The sequence below is a fragment of the Oryzias melastigma genome, linkage group LG22 (assembly GCF_002922805.2).
Source record: "Oryzias melastigma strain HK-1 linkage group LG22, ASM292280v2, whole genome shotgun sequence".
In the NCBI taxonomy this organism is placed as follows: domain Eukaryota; kingdom Metazoa; phylum Chordata; class Actinopteri; order Beloniformes; family Adrianichthyidae; genus Oryzias; species Oryzias melastigma.
The window spans coordinates 2,376,089-2,391,492 of NC_050533.1; the positions used below are offsets into that span (position 1 = coordinate 2,376,089).

General features: G+C 45.1%; 2 protein-coding genes and 1 long non-coding RNA gene across 9 annotated transcripts in view; 1 reads left to right on the forward strand and 2 right to left on the reverse strand.

The window, feature by feature from the left end:
• The window catches only part of dact1 (dishevelled-binding antagonist of beta-catenin 1), a 7,096-nt gene extending 3,637 nt beyond the window's left edge, over nt 1–3,459 (reverse strand). The window contains exons 1-2 of the mRNA XM_024270531.2: nt 2,925–3,459; nt 687–816 (exon numbers count right to left, since the gene is read on the reverse strand). Coding sequence (XP_024126299.2) covers nt 687–816; nt 2,925–3,446 — 652 coding nt within the window. The 5' untranslated portion in view covers nt 3,447–3,459. The remainder of the gene's footprint in view (nt 1–686; nt 817–2,924) is intronic.
• Nucleotides 1,204–3,535, forward strand: LOC112145368. Of its 3 annotated transcripts, XR_004947049.1 has the most exons (5): nt 1,204–1,455; nt 2,162–2,261; nt 2,447–2,623; nt 2,730–2,799; nt 2,897–3,535. It is a non-coding gene; the product is annotated as an uncharacterized LOC112145368 (long non-coding RNA). The 3 variants fall into 3 exon arrangements; XR_002919059.2 differs by lacking the exon at nt 2,730–2,799 and having other exon boundaries at nt 1,222–1,455; nt 2,838–3,535; XR_004947050.1 differs by lacking the exons at nt 1,204–1,455; nt 2,730–2,799 and adding an exon at nt 1,800–1,849 and having other exon boundaries at nt 2,838–3,535.
• Nucleotides 3,536–5,086: 1,551 nt separating this feature from the next.
• The window catches only part of kiaa0586 (KIAA0586 ortholog), a 24,900-nt gene continuing 14,582 nt past the window's right edge, over nt 5,087–15,404 (reverse strand). For 2 of the 5 annotated variants that reach the window (XM_024270832.2, XM_024270865.2), the window contains exons 8-25: nt 14,202–14,364; nt 13,551–14,095; nt 13,403–13,475; nt 13,149–13,319; nt 12,874–13,075; nt 12,612–12,791; nt 12,271–12,383; nt 11,800–11,925; nt 11,520–11,692; nt 11,320–11,444; nt 10,992–11,191; nt 10,755–10,917; nt 9,976–10,135; nt 8,580–8,818; nt 8,462–8,508; nt 6,067–6,165; nt 5,852–5,960; nt 5,087–5,281 (exon numbers count right to left, since the gene is read on the reverse strand). In XM_024270832.2, coding sequence (XP_024126600.1) covers nt 5,175–5,281; nt 5,852–5,960; nt 6,067–6,165; nt 8,462–8,508; nt 8,580–8,818; nt 9,976–10,135; nt 10,755–10,917; nt 10,992–11,191; nt 11,320–11,444; nt 11,520–11,692; nt 11,800–11,925; nt 12,271–12,383; nt 12,612–12,791; nt 12,874–13,075; nt 13,149–13,319; nt 13,403–13,475; nt 13,551–14,095; nt 14,202–14,364 — 2,995 coding nt within the window. In that variant the 3' untranslated portion in view covers nt 5,087–5,174. The remainder of the gene's footprint in view (nt 5,282–5,851; nt 5,961–6,066; nt 6,166–8,461; nt 8,509–8,579; nt 8,819–9,975; nt 10,136–10,754; nt 10,918–10,991; nt 11,192–11,319; nt 11,445–11,519; nt 11,693–11,799; nt 11,926–12,270; nt 12,384–12,611; nt 12,792–12,873; nt 13,076–13,148; nt 13,320–13,402; nt 13,476–13,550; nt 14,096–14,201; nt 14,365–15,404) is intronic. The other 3 variants (XM_024270840.2, XM_024270857.2, XM_024270848.2) reach the window with 3 other exon arrangements.

Sequence of the window (15,404 nt, forward strand, 5' to 3'; positions counted from 1 at the left end):
AAAAGCTACATTTTTAAAGTTTCAAAATGTAGTTTTAGAGTGTTCAATAAATGTTTATCCTGTTCGGCCCGCGATCTAAGGTGTGTTTTGGATTTTGGCCTCTTGTACGATTGAGTTTGACACTCCTGCTCTAGACTGTCGCAAACCAATATTAGCGCATATCCTCACAGTAAGAAGAGGCTTGGTGCCAAATGTTGGACCTGTGCAAATCTGGTGAATATTGCTCCAGGCTTATTCTTTCACAGCTCTATTCCGATATACAAAAGACATGGAGTCATAGAAAACCGCATTTATTAATTCCTTCATGATCAGTTTTCAAACGGTAGTGTCAGGAGTCAGCGCTCTCTCTCCCTCTAATCAGAGGCGGGAACCGTCTCCAGAGTACTGACTGCACTTCATCTCCCAGCAACCCCAGCGCACAGTTCCTGGATGCCGCTCAGCTGGCTCTTGTTTGCCACTCACCCACAGGACACTTAAGCACTACTCAGAGCCTCACTCAGTGCGAAGTATTGTTTGTGTCACCCTGCCTGCATTACTGAGCGTTTCATTTTCTGTGTACCTGACCCGCTTCATCTCTGATCGCCTGCTGCATAACTGGACCCTGACCACCCCATCCTCTTCTTAGATGATCCCATGACCCTGATTGAATGTTTCCGAGCCCGCTGTGACCACCAGGTGGGTCTTACCTGAGCTCGGTCGGCTGTCCATCTCCAGCTGGTCACTCGGCACCTGTCCGTCCAGTCGGAGCTGGTTGATGTGCAAGTCCAGCTCCTGAAGTGGGCCCATCAGAACCGCTTCCCTCCTCCTCAAAAGGCTCTAAGGGACAAAAAATATTTACAACATTTTCAATAAACGTTTTGTGATGTTTTCGATTAGAGAAAAATAAACACAATTGTGGTTTTTTGAGAGACTTAGACGTCGTTCACCAGCTGGAGTCCATCTGCATCTCAGAGAACAAAGAGGCAAACTCATGACGAAGATTAGATATGAAACAGAAGAAGACTGTTCTGTGACTTATCTAGTTTTTTAAAGAAGTTTTTCCAGTTTGTTGTTTCAGCCGTAAAAACATCAAAACTGTTTATACTGAAAACACATTTTCATGCTGACACGAGCGCAGAAATGACTCCAGCATGTGATGGACTTCATTCATCTCTGCAGCTGAACTTCTGATCTGTAACGTTTTAACGGTTGAAGAAAATTCCAGAAAAGGTCCTTATAAGGTAACAAACACAGGAACACACACACACAATCTGTTCCTCTCCCCGGATGGAAAACATGTGGGTTATGCGGCGCCACATTCCAGAGCTGAAACTGGCCGCTGATGCTGATCATGTGACCAGAACAGCCGACCTCAGCAAAGAGACCAGCTGCAGTTTATGCATCTGTTTATGACTGTTTGTGTGTTTACGTTTGTTTGTGTTTACGTCTGCTTGCATGAGTTTGTGTTAGGGTTAGGTGAGTTTAAGGGTGTTTATGTGTAATTACAACTTGTTTGTGTATTTACGTTTGTTTGTTTGTGTTTATGTCTTTGTGTTTTTACTTCTTCGTGTATTTACAGCTGTTTGTGTTTATATCAGTGTGGCTGCAACTGTTTGTATTTGTTTACAACTCTTTGTGTGTGTTTATGTCTATTTGTTTATGTATGTTTACGATTATGTGTGTTTATGACTGTTTACGTATGTTTGTTTGTTCATGTTTACAACGATTTGTTTGTGTGAGTTTAGGTCTGTTTGTGTTTGAAATTCTGTTTGTTTTTACCTCTATGTGTATTTATGACTGTGTTTTTTGTTTCTTTGTGTTTATATCTGTTGGGGTTTGTGTGGTTGCAACTGTTTGTGTTTGTTTCTTTGTGAGTGTTTACGACGAGTGTTTGTGCGTTTTTTTTTTGCTTTTTGTTTGTGTGTGTTTACACATGTTTGTCTTGTATGTTTTTGTGTGTTAACTTCTGTTTGTGTGCTTTTTTAAAATGTATTTTTGTGTTTATGCTTGTTTGTTTTGTTCATTTGCTGATATTGTCATTGTTTTTTGTTTACCTGTGTTTGTGTGTTCTTGTCAGTTTTTGCTAAAGTTCATGTCTTTATGTGTTTGTTTGAGGATGTGTGTCCAAGCATCTGTTTGTGTGTTTTAGCTTGTGTTTACATATATTTGTGCTTCTCTACAGGTTTGTGTGTTAATGTGTGTTTGCCCGAATCTTCAGTTTTGAAATAGAAAGTGTTCTGTGGAATCAGCCGACCGCCCTCCTTAGGCCCCGCCCCCTTGCTGTAAGTTAGTGAAGTCATGAAAATGAAAAACTCATTTTGGTCACTATTCAAGCTCCATCCTGAAATTCCTGGATCTCCGAGAGCGGTTCTGGTTGGTTCTGCAGAGGAGCCGCAGTGTCGGACCCTGAGAGCGCTCAGTCATGCTGCTCTGATTAAATCTGCTTGTGACTCTTGTTTGTGTTCAGAGATTCCATCTGACTTCAGTTTGAGGTTTCTGATGGAATACCGGGATGGATCCTGGCGTTCCTGACGGGAATCGGAGCTCAGCGTCACACCTTTAAACTCAGCAGGAGCTCTTAATCCTGAAATGTTCTGATGTTCTGAACAGACACAGGAAAGTCCAAAACCAAGATTATGATCAGGTTAGGCGGGTCAAAGTTCAAAGAAAACCAGATTTCAGGACAGGAGTCGGTCCACCAAACTCTGGAACCACAACAGAAGATCATGTGATGTTTGTTTTCATGCCAGCTGGATGCAACAGCTGATTTTCACATCATCAGAGATTTTGGATCTAACTGATCATCACACCTTCTTCTTTGTGAGGCTGACATCTTTTCCTGCACTTCTGATCTGCAGAATCTAACATCTACACTCTGATGATTCCTGGTTCTGAATGAATCTGGTTTCCTCCGCAGGGATGGGTCAGGGGGGTTCTGGACCTACCAGCTGCCTCCTCAGCACCAGGATGTTCTCCTCCGGACTCAGACGAGCCTCCCGATCCTCGGGCTTCTCCAGCGCGGTCCGGATGAGCACCTGCTGCCGCTGTCGCAGGTTCTCCAGCTCGCTGAGTCCAAACATGACCGCGTCCAGCCGCTCCCGCACGGAGCGCAGCCGCTCCGCCGCGTCCGCCGCGTCCGCGCGCTCCCGCCTGCAGGCGCTGCTCAGCGGCATCTCCTCTGCGGCGGCCGGGGCTCTCTGCGGCATCAGGCTCCGGAGGACCCAGAGGGCATCACGCACAGGCACCCGCTGACCTGCGGGAGGGAAGGGCGGGCGGGGGGCACCCCGAAACTGCGGTGAATCAGAGGGAGGTTCGGGTCCACATGGAGGTGTGGAACCGGACCTGTCAGCGCAGCAGTTCCGGCAGAGTCCTCCAGAAACCTGCAGCTGCTGCTGGAGCTCCACAGACACTGAGCCGGATCCGCTGGTGGCATCCAAACCCCGCCCCTCGAGACCACACCCCTTCATCCAGACAGTATCACCGCCCAGAGTGACGTCAGCTCGAAATGAATTATTTTTGTTGACTCTTTCAAAATAAATTTTTTTTTTTTCCTAAACTTGCCTAGAATTTTAATATATGTGGAATCTACAGTGGCCCTGAAGGGTCACAACACTTTAAGCTCACAACACATTGTGTCAAAACGGAAGTTGGGGGGGCTGAAATATGTACTATATATATATATATATATATATATATATGTATATATATATATATGTATATATATATATATGTATATATATATATATATATATATTAATACACAAAGCTAAAGAAAAGGCCCAAAGCGCTGTTGTGTTGTGAACTTAAGGTGTTGTGACATGGCTGTGACCCTTCAGGGCCACTGTACAATTACATTTCTTCATGATGGAAGTAAAAGCAAATGTTTGTTCATAAGTGGATTTTAATGAACTAAATTCTTTTTTTCCAGACCAAAGTTTTTGTGACGTTTATTTATTCAGAGGAAACTATTACCCTGACTTCATCTTTCTTACAAGCTGTTCTACAGAAAAATAAGCTGTAAAAAGTCAAACATTGTATCAATTTACAAAAGATCAGTAATTTGTTACATTTCAAATATATATTTTTTCAATTAATTAAAAATTTGGGTTGAGTAAATCATCAACTTAAATGTTTAATTTGATGAAAATTAATAATTTTAAATGCAATAAATTACAGAACTTTCGTTACTTGATACAATGTTTCATGTTTTACAGTGTACACCCGTATTCAAAGCCTTTTCATTTTTGGTTCAGTGGTTTGTAGTGGCATTCCATTTTTTGTCAAATTTTCAAAACTGGCTCAAAATGTACTTAAATTCATTCATTCATATATTTCAATTTGCATATGTTTTAATGAAAATATCTTTCATATAAACTGCAAACTTAGAAAATCTGAAATTGGTCATTTTTAACCTTTATTTTGAAAGGGAGAGTTGATTTGTTGCTTTAAAATGAAACCTCTTACCTGAGGTCCTAAAGCCCACCATGTTCAGTTTGATCCCAGACAAACACTTCTGTTTAACCTGTAAAACCCTCCTTAAACTAATAAAACTGGAAAATGAAAGCAGTTTTGGAAAATAAACATTTTATTAATTTCTGATGCACTTTTAATAATTCATTAGACTAAAAGTTGATGAAGTGATCACAACAGCTCATACAGAAAAAAGGTGAACCGGATCAGACTGCAGGAAAATCTGATCCAGTGTTACAACGTTCAACGTAAAAGAGAAGAGATTGAATTCATTCCTGAAAATTTCAGGTTTCTCTGTGTTTTTAGAGAAAAGCGAAGAGGAGAAAGATGCAGCAGACGAACCATGAAAAGATTTTAATGAAATATATCTTTCATAAAGCTGGAGATGTCCGGAGAGGATCACCTGAACTCCATTAAAGATGTACATTTTAATCCAGAGCCTGAGAACATCGACCTACTCTGAGACACACGGAGCAGATCAATAACTGGGATCAATACTGTGAAATCACAGCAGAAATACTCCTGAAGAATCCCTGGGGGCTTTTATTGTGAAGTTTCAGATTTAGAGGCAGTCTTGGCGTCGGTGTCTGACGTTCCTCAAACTCGAGATGAGCAAATATTTGAGAGAAGATAGAAGTCAAAGGAACAACGGAGAGTTGTTTATTTGATCCCAGTGGTCAGTGAATGCATCACCTCACCGTGTTCTTGTTTAAACCGGTATTTAATCAGAAGATGTCGTTGGTTGAGGAATCCGAGTCTGCTCTCGGCTCCTGGTGTGGTCTGATGGAGGACTCCTGGACGTCCCTCTCAGTGACTCCTGGCTCCTCCAGGTCTGCAGTTTCAGAAACAAACAGAAAAATACGGATGAGATCATTTTCAATTTTAATAGCTCCGCCCACTTCTTTAGTCAAGTGACGGCTCCTTCAAAGGTTCACATAAAAAGATGTTTTTATAGTTTTCTGGCTGAAGAGGATAGAAGGGAGACTCCCTGCCCGAAGAGAACTGAGGGTCAGTGAATGCAGCACAGCTTTTGGAGCCGTAAACATCACTTTACAGCTCAAACTTCACTCCTTCAATCATCATAGCTCCTCCTCCTGCTGTCCACACATCCTGCAACTGTTGCATCCCGATGGAGACCTCTGAAGCAGCGCCGCTCCCTCAGCCTGCTCCGGTTTCCATGGAAACAGCCTCACACTCATCCTTGAAGCTCCGTCTGATCGTTAGCGCGCGGCGAGCTGCTTCTGAGTGGGCAGGAGCTGCAGGCTGTGGTGCTCACAAAGAGCTGGTGGCAGCTTTTGTGGAAACGTGTAAATGTGCAGACAAGCTCGGGCTGCTTCCATGACAACAGCAGAGGCTGGGGAGGAAGCTGGGCGAGTTCGCCGCTCAGAAAACCCAGTCATACCTGCAGTCTGGTGGAGGTAGATGTTCTCCTGGAGGCCCGTGTTTGTAGACCGATGCAGTCCTGGAGTCTCGTAGTCCCTCACCTCCCCCAAGCTCATCTCCTCCTCCGTCTGAAAACACGGGAGGTCAGAGGTCACTGAGCATGGCTGCTGGAGATCCTGAGGAAAATCCAGATCCAGAGTCCTCCAGGAAAACTTTTATTTTGAAAGCACTGACCTCCAGCTGCAGGCCGCTTCCTGTGTGTGAGACCGTCTGAGACATCAGGAGCTGAGGGTCACCTCCTCGCACCTCCCCAGAAGTCAAAGTGTCGAACTCCTGACGTGGGAGCACAAACAAGGAGTTATTCTGCGCTTCTAAAAAGATTTTTGAACATTTTTACTAGAGCTGGGAATCGATTAAAAAAATGAATCGTGATTAATCGCTTTTTTTTTTTAGTTATAGTATTTGCCAGTCACTTTCTCTTTAAAACTCAGTTTTTGTTGAATTTTAAATTTACTTCTTATTTGAAAGACTACTTGTTTATTTGGTATCATTTTAATCAGCACAAGCTCTCCTGTCTGAGTCTACCTTTATTTTGTCATTTTCCATGCTATATTCACACACTTGATATAAAATCATGCAAAAACAGAAAATTCCATCTGGGAAACAGATTTTTTCAGCTTTTTCTTTTTTCTCATACATTTATTGTGTTTGTGAAAAATAATAAAACCATTTCTTAAGGGGGAAATTTGATCCTTCTGGTTTTCCACGTCGGCTCTGCTGGGATCTACTCAGGTGGGGGCGTGTCTTCCATTCTGAACTGCTCACCTAGCGTCGGTGGGCGGGACTTTAGCGGAGAACCAGAGAGTTTCCACAATTTTCAGACGACGCAGGTACTCGTTATTGTGGAAGACTCCTGGGGCCCGTTTCAAGAAGCAGGTTTTGTTGGAACTCTGAGTTTGTGAACTCCAAATTCGGCAAAACTCTGAGTTTTCGGTTCCAGAAAGAGGGATAACTCAAACCCGGGAAAGTGGGTGAAACCAAGCCCGTTCCAAGAAGCGGGTTAGGATGAACTCAGAATCAATCATTATGGTAACTGAGTCTGTGAACGAAACCTGGTCGGTAGCAGGTTTTCTTCAGGAAACTTAGAGTTCTCTGCGGTCTCCGCCCCTTTTTAAAGTGAAAGATGTTCAAATATGAGTTCCTCATTAACATTTAGAGAACATTCACATTAGAGACGTCACGTTTTCACCACTCAGAAACCAGAATGACATGTTCATTCATAGAGGATCATGTAGAGAGGAGGCTGATTAATCCAGAGGAAATGTTATTTACGTCGGTAGAGGATTTGGAGGACACGAGTCGACTGACTGCAGTTTCCCAATTCATTTTTATTTCAGCGATATTATAAATAGTGAGTTTTTCCAGGGACTCGCTATTAAAAAATACAGTTTTCTTTTCCTTATTTTAAACCCTTAACAATAGGAATTAAGGAATGTCAAACACCGGAGAAGGATCTGGACTTATCCACCGACCGGTACTTGTGTCAGACATTAGCTCAATTGACAGCAAAGCTGCCTCCCATTGCATAGGTAGCGAGTTCGACTCCTGGTTACGGAAAGTTATTTCTACGTTCATATTTTTTAAGTCTTGAGAATTAAAATTAAATAAGTACTTTTTTTAACATATGCCAGGCAGCTACAGTTTCTTTATAGCGTGCAGTGATATCTGTGTGTGTAGGTGGGGGGTTACGATCACGGAGATTACTTATTAGATTGGTAACAGATCAAAAACCACTCCTTACTCAACAAGAGACAAAATAACCTTCCTGACATTATTTATTCATTATTAGAAATGATTCAAATAACTGCAGATATTTTCTCTCTGTTCTACCGCTGCAGCTGTGTTGCTTTTCTTGCAGTAAATGTTCTCCTATAGTCGCATATGCTTGAAGGAACTTGTCAATTTCCCTCGCCGGAAGTACGTAACTCAGCTGTTTGTCCCCGTTGCCATGGTGAATCATGGTGTCTTTGCTCCATTGATCAGGGCTTTTTATGGTCGCGACGCTCACACCTGATTCTGGTTCTGACAACTTCAAGTTGATTGAATCAAACATTTTCAGCTGTTCTGGAACCGAAAACCCTGAGTTTGAGAATTTAGAGTCCAGTGACTCTAAGTTCAGGTTCGAACTCTAAATTTGTTGAACCTGCTTCTTGAAACGGGCCCCTGTTCACCCCACAACAAAATAATGGGCGGTTACCTTGTTGGATCTCTAATAACAGACAGCTCAGTTTGACTCCGCCCCTCATAGTGGGCGCTGCTGCTGCATTACAGCCGTCAGAATGACTTTCGTTCTTATTTATTAAAATGAAATTGTCCAAAAACTACAAATAAATGCCATATCATCTCTTTAATTTAATAAAATCTCAATCACAGAATGTAAAGTTTTATTGAGCTGATCTCACAGTTGCACAGCGGGACGCCTGAGGTCCATTAATAAGAATGAACAAATTAATTATGTTCTATTAATCGCGTGTTAACGCCTCAACATTCACAGCCCTAATTTTTACATAAAAATTAAATAAAATGTTGAAAAAGGAGCATCGTGAATGGAGGATCTGATCTCCCTCACCATGTCCTGCACCTCCTGCAGAGAGCTGGAGAAACTGCCGTTTTCTGCTGAGAGAAGACAGTTAAAGATCAGGATTTGAAGGCCGTCAGTTGAAGATGAAGGAGGAAGACGGCGGTACCCGTCAGGAGCTCCTGCTGGTTGATGCTGATGAGCAGCTCCCCCTCAGAGATGTGCTTCAGAGCGGCTTCCGTCTCAGCCGTGACTGTGCTGGAGCTGCTGGAGCTTCCTGTGGGCTCCTCCGAGGAGCTGGAGGGAGATCCAGCTGGCAGAGAAGGCGCAGGAGACAGAGGAGGAGGAGGAGGTGGAGGAGGAAACGGGGAGATGAGAGGGGGTTCCTCCTCTGCTACTGACATGATCCTGCATGAGGAGAAAGTGAGATTTTTGACACTGAAGCTGATCGTTTATTATTATTAAATTCTTCAAGATCTTTTCCATCCTGACTGAAGATTTCACAAACACTGAAGAAGAGGAACTGGAGCCGTTTAGAGCCCAGAGGTTTCACTCTAAAACTACAAAAGTAATGACGTCCTTTCAAAATAAAACATTCATCCTGAGCTCCCACCTGCAGACGCAGAACCTGAACTCATCTCACTTCAGACGCAGTTTGAGGACAAAAAGAGGTCAGCTAGATTCCAGGAGATGATAAACAGCTGAATTTCTCTTACATGGAGAAGTTTAGGCCTCTGAGGACATTCTCTCTCCTCCTCCAGCAGATGTAAGACACACGAGACGAGTGTCTAACTTCCTGAAGCTTCTTATGATAGTCAAACTTTATTTTTTTGGTTCTCAAAGCTGAATGTCTTCAGATTTTATATTTCAAACCTCTGGTTGTTGTCTCACCAATCCTCAGAGCTTCACATGAAAACACGTGGAGTGGTTCATTATCTCCTCCATCTTTCACTTCTTTCAGATATATATATATATATTTTCTTTAGCTTGTATTAGATTTTTTATTTTTTTATTTTAATCAGCTGAGGTTGTAGTTCTTAAAGCACCTTGTGGAATTCAGGAGCTGTTCTGGTGTAACAACAGCACCATCTGCTGGTGGGATCTGATAACTGCGTCGTGCTTTTGTTCTGGATCTACAAAAGGTGAGTCTATGCTCAGGTGTGTAAACCGTCTTCTGGTTTCTCCATCACGGAAGAGACTAAACATCCGCCTACACTTGACCAGGTAACTAATCCCTGATTTTATCCACAGGAACTTGGCTTCTGTAGTCTAATAAAGCAGATGTTCTGACAGATTCCTCCAGATCAATGTTCCATGTAAATACAGAACTTTGGTCTTTTCTTCACCAGCCGCTCCACCGGTCTCCAGACTCATTTTTTCACCAGGTTTTACCGTCATTTAGTCAGTCTGGTCTGTAATGTTATATCTGTAATTGATCCTTTATGAAGTAGTGCAGGAGTAATCAGATTACATGGAGCTTCAAGAGCCAGGTTTTCTGTGTGTTAACCGCTGTTTATAAAGAGTAAAGACTTTGCGTGTGTGTGTGTGAGTGTGTGTGTACACACAGCTGCTGTTTGTTCTCCATCATGACCTCCTCCGGTTTCTCCTCATCCAATGGCAGCTCGGAGTCTTCCCAGTGGAGTGGGGGCGGGGCCTGGTGAACATCAGATGGGGTTTGTTCGGAGAGGCGGGGCTCTGGGCTATTGGTGGGCGTGGCCACTGGGTCTATGGTCACAGACAGAGAGAACCGAAATAAGAGAAGAGCCTTAAAAACGACACAAATCCCAAGCAGAATATAAGGACTATTTTCACTTTTATACTACACAGGTATGATCCGATTATTGAAAGTAGAATTCCAATCTGATTTTTCAAAAGTACATTCCAGATGTAAACTGATTACTTAGAGTGTTGTCAAATTACAGTATAAATATATTCAGGTTACCAGGTGTGTCACCAGGGTAGTCAGATCACAGACTAATCACGATCATATTACTGAGATTTTAGTCTGATTACAGTACAGGTGTAATCAGAAAAATGAGAGTGGAGTCAGATTATAGCATAAATGTAATCAGATTACTAGGAGAATAGTCAGATTACATAGTAGTCACAATAAGATTACTGAGGGAGTATAGTCAGATTACAGACTAGTCACAATCAGATTACTGAGATTTTAGTCTGATTACATTTCAGGTGAAATCAGATAAATGGGAGTGGAGTCAGATTACAATGCACATATAATCAGATTACTTTCAGTGTAGAACAGAGTACAAATATAATCTATTTATTAAAAGTATATTCAGATTAAGGCAAAGCAACATCCAGATTACAGGACCGTCTATCAGACCTGTTCCTGAGATTGACTGTGGGGGGGCCTGGCTCGCCGGGCTGGATGGTTGGGATGGAGGGGGGGTGGTTATTGGTGAGGGGTTTCTGCTGGACCGAGTCATGCTGGGTTCTGGGGTCAGAACTGGTGTAGGAACCAGAGGAACCAGAGGAACCATGTTCTCCTAGAAGACATGGACCCGTCAGTCAAAGGCAGAGAAATGAAGCAGCAGACAGATCTTTGTGACGATCGTGTCACCTCCATCTCAGCTTCTCCTCCTGCTGCTTTCAGAGACTCCTCTTCAGGTTGAGGTTCTGGTTCTGGTGCTGCTCTCTCACCAAACATCTGAGTTATGGTCTCGGTCAGAACCTCACTGACCAGCTGTCTGATCAAGTCCGAGTCCACAGGTGTGTTTGTGTCGACGAAGAGCTGCAGACCTTCACCTCCAGCAGCTTCCACTGAGCAGGTGAGTCCAGAGAGGAGACAGAACCAAACGAGCAGGTGAGTCCAGAGAGGAGACAGAACCAAACGAGCAGGTGAGTCCAGAGAGGAGACAGAACCAAACGAGCAGGTGAGCGGTCCTCACCGATGTCTGAGGCGAGGCTCCGCTCCTCCAGCTCTGATTGGTCGGAGACGTAGCTGTGGACCGGATCGGGGGGAGGGGGGCGGTACATTTCTGAAATAATTCTGGACATCAGCTGCTGCTCCACCCTGAAGAAGAAGAACCGAGTTACAGAAACGACAGGACTGGAAGCAGTTTGGACCGGTTCCGGCCGAGTTCCTCACCACTCCACCAGCCGGGCCTCCAGAGACGCCTGCTGCCGGCCGACGCTCAGATCCTGGGCGGTGGGGGGGGACAGGGCTGTCGGGGGGAAGGCTGGTCCGTGGTACAGAACCGGAGAGGGAGTCGGACCTCCATCCAGAACCAGCGCCTCCTCCGTCACTCCGCTCGCCTCCTCCTGGAGGAGAAACCACAGATCAAACTTTCAAACGTCAAAGTTGCAGTTCCGCTGGCCTCCAGCAGGAGGAGCTGCAGATCCACCGGGGAGGAGGATGTGGAGGTTACCTGAGTGTTGTCAGGAGGAATGGCTGCTCCCTCCTCCTCCTCCTCCTCCTCCTCTTTTTCACTTTGTCCCTCAAAAATATCCACAGATGAAGGGGGCGGAGCTTCAGCTGGTTCCATATGCTGCTTCTGCCAGGAAAAGAAAAAATCAGAACACTTAAGATTTGGCTTTTATTAAACTAAACAGTGACCTCGTGGTAGAGTGTCCCACTGAGACTGGAAGGTTGCGAGTTCAAATCCACAGTCGGGTCATACCAAAGACTGAAAATGGCAGCCAAAGCCTCACTCAGCATAAAGAGGCTGGATTTGGGATTAAACCACCACATGGTTATTGACTGCGGCTGTGTCTGCAGCTCACCGCTCCCCCAGAGGGAAGGTCAAATGTCGAGATCCTGATCTCCAACATCTTCTCTGTCTGAAAGCAGGGTTCAGCTTTCAGAAAAATCAATCCAGAGGTTTGGTGATGCAGCTCACCTGTGGTTCAGGTACTCTGGTTTCCACAGTAACCACATCAGTGGAGGCAGGAACAGCAGGCGATGATGTCATTTCCTGAGGAATCTCAACCCTGGAGTCCATCCTGGGCCGACCTACAGGTGGGACATTGGTCAACACTCAGGTCATGGACTGAAGCTCCACGAGCTTACAGGTCATGAAGTCTCAGGTACCCAAGGACTCGGGAGAAGAGGATGATGGGAGTGGATTTTCACTCCAGGTCCAGGTTTATTGTAAAATATAAAGATGAATATTTGGCTGATCACATTTTTAGAGTGTAACAGCGAAAGATGAGGAGAGTCTGCAGAGGAACCGTCACTGACCCAGAGGAACGGCCATGCCGACGGGAACGCCGTCCGCGGGGTTCGCTGAGCCAACAGGGTCCGGCGATGAGAAGTGTGACGGGCTGAGAGGAGAGTGTGGTTGCAGAGGTGCAATGGGAGGAGCCAGAAGTTGGGGCGGAGCATAACTGGTCTGAGTCTTGCAGGACTTTAGCTTCACACCTGAGAGTCCGGAGGAGAGACGGAAAACTGAAGGGACAGTTGAGGAGACGGCGTCTACAGCTAAACGTGGTTTCCTCCTGACCTCTGACGCTCTCCACCAGCCGGGGGCGGGGCCTCCTGCCGAGTGGCGATGCAGGCGAGCTGAAGCGAGGGTACGGGCTCTTCTTCAGCGTTCTCCTTAGACCCTCGTGAGGAACTTTGCCGTACAACCGAGCGAGGAATGCCTCAGCGTCTGACTCCAGCTGCTGCTTATTCGTGACTTTGATAGGCTCCGCCTCCTGCAGCTGCACATTTGAAGGATCAGTGACAGCTGCTTGTTATAGGTCAATATATTAACGTCATTAGGGGTTTGTAGACCTTTTTGGCTCCTCGGGACGCTCTGTTGGGTCCTGCCATCCCCGGTTTCCGTCCAGCGCCTCTGAGCGTGCTCACTGGCTTCGCTCTCCCAGCAGCCCTCTGGTGTGATCCCTCAGGATCAGCTGATCTGACGGCATCCTCTGTGGACCTCTGAGCAGGAGATCCGTGAGTCTGAGTGGACAGAGAGCAGAGTAGCTGTAAAAACTGCAGCTCGTTTGTAATCGGGTCTACAAGGTCCTGCAGAACCGACTCACCTGAGTGTCTCGGTTTAGAACGCTGATCCAGGCGTCCACGGCCTTCTTGATCCGGACCTCCTCGGTGTAGTCTCTGCAGAGGACACAAGTGCAGCCTGAAGCTCCTGTTGGGTTCAAAACCTCCCGGTCAGCCGTTAGCGCCCTCTACCTGTTCGCCGTCAGAGCCTGCAGCTGGCAGTGGAGGACCTCTCCTGTTCGGGCTTTCAGCAGAACCTCCAGGTTCTCCTCCAGAACCTTTTTCTGCCTCTGAGCCTGACGGAGGACCCGGCCCGCCTCCTCCAGCTTTGACGGGGCCGCGGGTCTCCTCTGGAGCAGCTCAGACCGGGTCTGACGGGTCGGGTTCTCCTGATGGAACAGGCTTTGGTGGTATGGGGGGTGGTTCTGCTGCGGTGCGGCTCGGTTGGACTGAGATTGTCTGGAGTGAAACTGGTCTGGTTGGAAATGGGGCTGATGAGACTGTTGCTGAGGTTGATGGTGCTGGTTCTGATGGGTCGGGTTCTCCTGAGGCTGGGCCTGGTGGTAAGGGGGGTGGGTTTGTTGCTGTGCTGTTTGGTTAGACTGACGTTGTCTGGAGTGGTTGTCGTTGGGCTGGTTCTGATGGGACTGGTTCTGATGGGGCTCGTCTTTAGACTGAGGCTGAACCTGGAGGTGTTTTGTTTCTGGCCTGGTGAGTTCTGTGGGTTCTTGAGGCTGCTATGTGTGAGAAATAGGAGATTTAGTTCGACGTTGAGTTCATGTTCCTCTGCTACACACATTTGTGTGTCTGTGTTCCTGCACATCCAGCTGTCATGTCACTCACTGTCATCAGCGTCTTCATCTCCGTCTTCAGCCGCTGCATCTCCCTCAGCATCTCCTGGGCTCGCCGCGCTGCCTCCTGGCTTTGACCGGCCAAAGCCTGCAGGTCGAGAGCTTCCTCGGCAGAAACGCTCGGATCGCTCCGACGCCGCCGACCATCTCCGACTCTACAAATATCCACAGAAAAAAAAAACTCTGAATGAACAAAGTGAAAAGGATTCTCTCACCTTTTGAGTGGGCGTAGATAAATTGATGACCATAAATCGGCGACTGCAGACAGTCTGCCTCTGTTGCTAGGTAACAGCAGCATCACGGTGGTTTCCTTCAGTGACGATGAGCCGAAGGAGGACAGACGAACGTTCGTGTCTTTTCTAAAATTAAATTAAAATGTTGTTTTTTTAAAAGTAATAAATACATGTATATTTTCTGGAATCGTGTTAATCCTCAGTTTAGCTCAGTTGTTTACCAGCCCCTGGTACAGAGATTCCTCTGCATTCTTAGTGCATTTTGATTCTGCTGAAGGTGAGCTTTTCTTTGTGTTCACCAATGAAAATCTTATTTTTATGAAGTCCTTAGATTGATTTCTGTAATCATCACAGAGACCATATTAAATAAATTTGATCCTTTTTTTGGGGCACTGACTGGTGTCAATAAATCCAGTTTTTTTGACAGTTTTGCCTTGACTTTGACATGTGACCTATTGGGATGATCAGCATGTATATTGTTTTCTTTTGCTGCTGCAATCGAGGCTCGGCGATGCGTTGTCGTGTTACCGTGACAACGGGCCAGAAAAAAGATCAGATAGTTTGTGAAAAAAATTTAAAATAAAATTTAGAAAAAAGAAAAAAAAGAAAAAGCAATCTAAACTGAGAAAAATAGCAAGATGAAACTATTAAAAACAGATTGAATGTTTATGTATTTTGTAAGTGACCATAAATATAAGTGTGATAATCCTTGACGAGGTGTTTTAACGAACGCTGTGGACGTTTGAACCGTCCACGACAAAGTGAAGGATGCGAGGAGTAAATAATTTCCTTTAATAAATTTTAACGTGTTCATTATTTGTTATTAATTGTGTGCATTTACGTTCACAGTCCTAATTTTGATCACATTTGTGATGACAGATTGACATCTGCAGGACTCAGTTCACATTTGTTTTTGTGTAACCTTGAGGGTTTTTGTGGAGCATCTTTGTTGGGTGGGTAGG